The sequence below is a fragment of the Sturnira hondurensis genome, unplaced genomic scaffold, assembly GCF_014824575.4.
Source record: "Sturnira hondurensis isolate 20B ecotype Veracruz unplaced genomic scaffold, ASM1482457v3 Scaffold0015596, whole genome shotgun sequence".
In the NCBI taxonomy this organism is placed as follows: domain Eukaryota; kingdom Metazoa; phylum Chordata; class Mammalia; order Chiroptera; family Phyllostomidae; genus Sturnira; species Sturnira hondurensis.
The window spans coordinates 24,938,363-24,944,923 of NW_028088227.1; the positions used below are offsets into that span (position 1 = coordinate 24,938,363).

At 58.8% G+C, this 6,561-nt stretch overlaps 1 protein-coding gene across 1 annotated transcript in view; it reads left to right on the forward strand.

Annotated features, from left to right (window-relative positions):
• TSPEAR (thrombospondin type laminin G domain and EAR repeats) overlaps positions 1–930 on the forward strand; it is a 40,453-nt gene extending 39,523 nt beyond the window's left edge. Inside the window, exon 11 of the mRNA XM_037065231.1 lies at positions 429–930. Within this exon, the coding sequence (XP_036921126.1) occupies positions 429–582 (154 nt within the window). The 3' untranslated portion in view covers positions 583–930. The remainder of the gene's footprint in view (positions 1–428) is intronic.
• The last annotated feature ends 5,631 nt before the right edge of the window (positions 931–6,561 follow it).

Genomic DNA, 6,561 nt, shown 5'->3' on the forward strand with positions numbered 1-6,561 from the left:
TTCCAGGACACTTCCTGCCACCCTCACACACCCCTACCCCCTCCCCTCCCCACCCCAGCTTTGGGGCTGGCCCGAGGGCACTCTGGGCTGGGGGCGGGCCCCTGGGTGGATATGAAAAGCTTCGGGGTTGTGGACAGGGTAGGCTCCTTCTTCCAGGCCTGTTTCTCTCTTTGCACGCTCCCAGGGCGGCTCCCTGAGACTGTGACTGGGCAGCTGGGCAGCGCAGGGACACGTGGCCCCGCCATGCTGTGCACATGGGAGGGGCAGGTGGCGGCCTGGAGTGGAACACAGAGGCCAGGCTGCAAACTGGGCAGGGTAGGAGCCTTGAGGGGGTGAGCAGCCTGGACGGGCAGGCAGCTGCTCCCCACCCCCTGCAGGCAGCCTGGCGCAGGCTGCCCGTCCCCGAGGCTGACGCATCTCTCCTGCAGGTGGCAGGGGTACGAAGGCTTCGTGGCTGTGCACAGCCTCCCGACCTTCGGCTGCAGGGACTGGGAGACCTTCCGCACCACAGCCGGCTCCTACCTTGTCTACTCCAGCGCCAAGGAGCCCCTCTCCCGGGTGCTGAAGCTCAGGACGGGGTGATGGGCCCGGGGCCCCCAGGAAGAGGACCCACCTCACTGCACCCCAGAATCCCACCTAAGAAGTCTTGGAACCTCTGCGGGGGTGGGGGGGTTGCTGAGCCCAGGCAGCATCGCTTCCAGAGCTGCCACCTTACCCTCCTCCAGGGACATCTGTCACCTCTCTGGCCTGGTAGCCATTGTGGGCAGAAGCAGGTGACCCATGGGCATTCGGATGGAAACCAGAGCTGCCCTGCATGTCCGGGTGCTTTGCAGGGGGTTCGCTTTAAAGGAAAAGTGCATACAGTTTTTTACCTCATAAGCAAAAGCCTGCTCAGCTTCCCCACGGAAGCGTGGGTGTGGGGGCCTGGACATGGGGGCCTGGATGTGGGGTTGAAGAGGGCCGTCGACTTCCGNCTGAGCCCAGGCAGCATCGCTTCCGGAGCTGCCACCTTACCCTCCTCCAGGGACATCTGTCACCTCTCTGGCCTGGTAGCTATTGTGGGCAGAAGCAGGTGACCCATGGGCATTTGGATGGAAACCAGAGCTGCCCTGCATGTCCGGGTGCTTTGCAGGGGGTTCGCTTTAAAGGAAAAGTGCATACAGTTTTTTACCTCATAAGCAAAAGCCTGCTCAGCTTCCCCACGGAAGCGTGGGTGTGGGGGCCTGGACATGGGGGCCTGGATGTGGGGTTGAAGAGGGCCGTCGACTTCCGGCCCGGCCACTCTGCCCAGTCAGCAGGCCCAGATGGGGTACAGGCTTGACGCTCTTCTACACGTTCACACCAGCTATTTATTGTATTTCGTCTACACCGAATATATTTATGACGCTCTCTACAAAGAGCATGACCGCCTCTGCATCTTTCCGGCGGGGCCTCCACTCTCAGTGAGCATGTCCCAGGGACCAGACACAACCTCTGGTCCCTTGTCACCAATGTAGGCAGAGGACACCTCTCCTATGCAGGGAGCGATTCCTCTGGCCTCAGTTTGCCCACAGCTGCAGTCGGGGGGGGGAGCAGGTGAGGCTGCCTCCCCTGACCCTGCAGCTGGTGGGTGTGCAGGGTGGACTTGGGCCGCCTCCTTGGGCCAGCGCTCACCTGCCTCCCCTGCCCAGTGCCCTGGACCCTACACCAGGTGGGGGCCCCTCACCCCCATGGGACTGCTATAGGGTGAACAGGACGCCACTCGGGAGCCTGGGGTGGGGAGGGCAGGTGCCAGCACCACAGGCAGGTTTCCGGGTAGAAGGGGAACGCTCCATGCCGAGGCTTTGTGGGAAGGCCTGTGGGGTGCACACAGAGCCAGGAGACCGCTGGTAGTAGCCAGGCCAGGCCTGTTAACGTCGTCCACACCAGCCTGCTCTGGGCGAGTGAACGCCCTGCAGGATGGGAGGCAGGAGCCCCCCGGCTCAGGAGGGCCCCACGCCTGGTTGAACACTCTGCTCTTTCTACCTTAAAACTCTCAGTGATTCTTTGCCCAAGATCACACAGCCAGAGCTCACGGGCAGCTCCAGCCCACTGGAGTCCTGGCGCCCCATGGTCAGGTCCATGTGAGGACAGGGCAGGCTCCTCCTCCCAGGAAGGAGCCCTACACCAAGCCTGCTCCTCCCCAGTGCAGTCAGATTTGGGACCTGCAGACTCAGAGCAGGCCCTCTTGACCTCTAGGGTCAAGGCCGGAGATTTTTCCTAGAGCCAACTTCAGGCCAGCTAGTGCTCCGTGTACCTTGGGGACGGCTGCACTGGCCTCAGACAAAGCTGTCTCCTCCCCAGGGAAGAAAGGGCAGGGGACAGGCAAGGGGACCTGTCAGAGAGAGGTCTCAGGCTGTGGTGTGCCCCTGGGTAATTCCACAGGCGTGGACTCCCCCACCGCCATGTACACACTCAATATTTTGGAGAAAGAGTATGTGCCTCTCACCCCAAATCAGGCTCCACTGCTGCAGCCTGGTGTCCCTGCTAGGCCCCCACATCCACGCTGTCTTTGTCTCTAAGGCCTGGCCACATCCCTGCCTGGGAAGCCAGGGGCCCCAGAGTGTCAGGGCCTGGGGGTTACGGTGACGGCTCCAGATCCACTGGTCCAGGAGGGTGGGCTGAGGGTGTGGGATAAAACGCAGGATGGCAGGTAATCTCGAGCCACAGAGAAACAGGAATGCTTCTAAATGTATCTGCTCCGACTATTGCCTAAAAGCTTCCCTAAAGGAGTGCAATCGTTCACCTGAAACTTCAGAGCCACGTGAGGGTCCTGTGCTTTGATTGGCTTGATCCGCCCACCCTTCCTGAGAGGGGAACCGGGACAAGCCACACTTCTTGGGGTCTGCTAGGAGCAGGGGGCTGATTTGAACTCAGATTTGAGGCAGGGGGACAAAAGGAGGATCACAGCCTGGGGGGCGGGCCTGCAGGGCCTATGGGGGGAGTGGCTCATCGTCTCAGGGCTTGTTCTGCAGGACCCCCAAAAGGGCCCACAGAGGTGGGGTGCACACCCAGGCCGGCAGCACAGCGGGGCCTCTGAGACCCCAGCCCCCACGCCTGGATGATTCATCTACAGGTTGACTCCTGGTGGCTTAGGGGCAGGGGCAGACACTGACATCAGTGAATTTGGGAAAGCAGATGGCTCTCTGCAACGTGGCAGCCTCGCCTGTGGGGAGGAGGCTTGACCAGAGCGAATGACCAGCCTCTGGAGCAAGGAGGCTTCTTTAGCAGATGCCTTCAGGCTAGAGCCACCCTAGCGGCTCCCCTGGATACCCCTACCCTGCCCCCGCCAGCTGCTCTGCAGATTCGGGGCCCACCAGTCTCCACAGTCTTCTGAGCCCATTCCAGTCTCTTCTCTATCCATGGAGAGCACAGGGCTCAGACAGGCCGAGGCACTCCAATATCCAGAGTTCAGTCCCACCTGCCACTTTCTCATCCCCAAGCCTCAGTTTACCCCTGGGGGAGGGGCAAACGGGGCACTGTCCATGACCCCCACACGTGTACCCTTCACGGCTTCTCTCCCCGGGGTAACCCAGACGCCCTATTTTCTCTCCACCCCGCGGGTGGCACTGCCAGGTCCAGCTCACCATGGGCAGGGGGGACTGGCGCCTGGGGAGGAAGGAGGCAGACACGCAGGCCGCCAGCACAGTGACACACACACACGGAGCCACCGCGTCCCTGCCCAGGACTGCCTCAGAAATCAGACAGTGCCACCTCATCCTTGGCACCTTGTCCAGTCTCTGTTCTAGCCAGTGGAAAGAAAACCCGTAAATCAAGCTTTTTTTGCATTAGGAACGCAAACAAGAGAAGGAAATGCAGAGAGCATTAAAATATTTACAGCTTTTCAAGTAAGGCCTTCTGGTTTTCGTCCTGTTTGCGAGGTGGCATGAGGCTTCGTGTGGATTTGCGCACGGTTTCACATGCCACGTTCCTGTCCTCTGGACGAGTGTGTTGTGTTTCCTGCCGGCAATCGGCCTGACTCTGCGGTGCCGTCGCCTGTGCTAACCCGAGGGGATTCTCTCCCATTAGTCTTCACTGCGGTGAACGACACTGTGAGGGCACTTTTGTACGAGTTGCATTTTCCTTTGCGGCTGCTTCTTCAAGGTCACGGCTTCCTGAGTGCAGTCCATGCATCTGCTCCTGGCTTCCTGACCCCAGACAAGGCCAAGGACACCAGATGTTGTGGGGTCACACCAGTTCCATCAGTTCTGCCAAGACCGAACTTCACCTGGTTCATAGTCTGCCAGGTTAGGAAGTGGGGGACTGCTGACGAGGTTATCTTGTGTTCCCCGTGTTATCCCCCTGGTGCCAGGGTCACTGGACTTTCCCTGTCGGCCCCCCTTAACTCTGCCACCTCCGACACCCCCACCCTCCGCCACATACTCACATCCATGCAATGCCAATCAAAATTCCAAGGTTTGCCTTTTAAATTAATTCAGTGAGCATAGAGCATCTCGAAGAATTAGTAAGCCCAACTACTTTGAAAAATTAGGAAAATCTTGGCTGCCAGGTGTATTAAATTATACTGAAATTGAACAACTGAAATGAGTGTTGGCATAATTTGGAAACATTAATGTCACAGATATTGGAAAGCAAAAGATTTTAGAATAGACTTTTTGTACTATTTGGAGGAAAGCTTTCTAAAGGCAAAAATAATGGAAGTGAGAAGGGAAGAAAATGGAAGAAGATCCAGAAGACAGACAGATACATATCCGTCAACTGCATGTTGTCTTAAGATATAAGTAAGTGACGGTGCGATCCCAGCACAGGCTGGCCACGCCACTGGCGCACCCAGGGCCTGTCTCTTTCCATGGTCAGCGCTCCCTGTCCGCACTCTAACAAACCAACAGACACTGACGCCCCCACATGGGATGGAGAGGAAAGGGCATGAGCAAAATTCACAGCAGAGGAAATGCCAACGGTGAGCACAGGCTTCAATTCTGACGAGTTACACCCACGAATCAGGAGTGCATGCCCCGAAGCCGGCACCCCCGGCCGCGCCGAGGGGTGACCAGGCCTGCCCGGGTGCTTCTCCTGGGCTTTGAAGCAGTTAAAACCGAGCCAGGCGTTGCCCCTCAGTTCACAAGGAGAATGCAAGCTCTTGGCTTAGAAGACCTCGGGCCTGGTGGCCTCATCACTGTGCTGTCCAGACTGACAGGCTCTGATCTGAAGATGACCTCTCAGCCCAGGGCGAGGACAGGAAGTCTGGCATCCATTCTGAGCCCTCAGCCCGGCAACTTCCGCAGCGGCTCCGCAGAGACCACAAAACTCAGGGAGCCTGGGGGGAGCCTGGTGGGGCCATGGGTCATGCTGATCACACGCAGGGTGACCCTCTGGTCAGCACCACTAAGTCCAAGCCTCTTAGGCAGGACTTAGAGACAGCAGGACAGCAGGACCCAGCGCTGGTGGCCTGGAGTGGGCACAGAGTGGGTGGTAGCTGGTCTCCTTTTGCAGTTTTCTCCAAATCTGAATTTCTCCAACTCCCTGCCTGGCTGCCGAGGCACCGTGGATGGCCACCGATCGTCCATCTGCCATCCACTGCTGCCCAGCAGCCTGGTCACAACCAAAGTCAGAGTTCCTCAGCTCTCATGATCTTGGCCTAGTCATCTAACCTCTCCGTGCCTCAGTTTCCCCATCTGTCAGGGTGGGCTGCTACATCGCCTCTAGCATCACCTTCCTAGCCTGCTGGCCACCCCCCCCACCTACTCCCCGGTAGTTTCTCCTTCTGTAGTTTCTGTGGCCCTTCCTCCAAGACCCCCCTCCTCACCAAGAGCAGGGGGGCTCACAGGGAAGGTCAGCCTGGTGGGCCTTTCCCACTGGGATGCTGTGTCTCTACCTCTCTCTGCACGGAATGGCTGGCCAACATCGCCAGCTGCGCCTGGCAGCCAACCCCAAGTCTGCTCTTTCCCACCAGTATTGTTGCCATAGTTACAGATGTAGTGGCCTAGGTGCTTGGCTCCAGCCTCCCAGACTGGACTGCGAACCCAGGCTGCTCTGTCTCACTGCCTTGGGCCTGGGCCGAACTGAGGACTCACCTCTTTGTGTTCGTTGACAACGCTCCAGGGAGCATGTTTCCCAGAGTGAGAACTTCCAGGCCCCGGCCCAGATTCCAGTCCAGCTCTGCCCCACTCCGGCCGACTCCTGAATTGGTCATTTCCCGTCCAGACCTCACCATCTCGGGTTTCTCGTTTGAAAACCGGTATGTTCTCTACCATGCCAGCCGGCTGCCAGAATGGGCCAAGGCCCCTTTAGAGCAAACTCAGCCCCATCTAAGCTGTCCAGCAACTTCATGGTGCTTTTCCCCTCCCAGTGGGCAGCCCCTGGGCCACCCCGAGGCCTGAGAGCAGCTGCTGACTTCCACACCAAGTCCCACAGGCCATTAAGTTTGCCCCCCTCCGAGAACCCAGCTCCTCCAAGCCATGGGCTTGCAGGTCTGGCTCTGACGCACAGCCAGGTCTGTGATGAACAGGATTCTGCAGGTAGAGGTCTGAACAGCGTGGGTGGTGGGGGGAGGTTGCTGCAGACAACAGAATCTACTCCAGC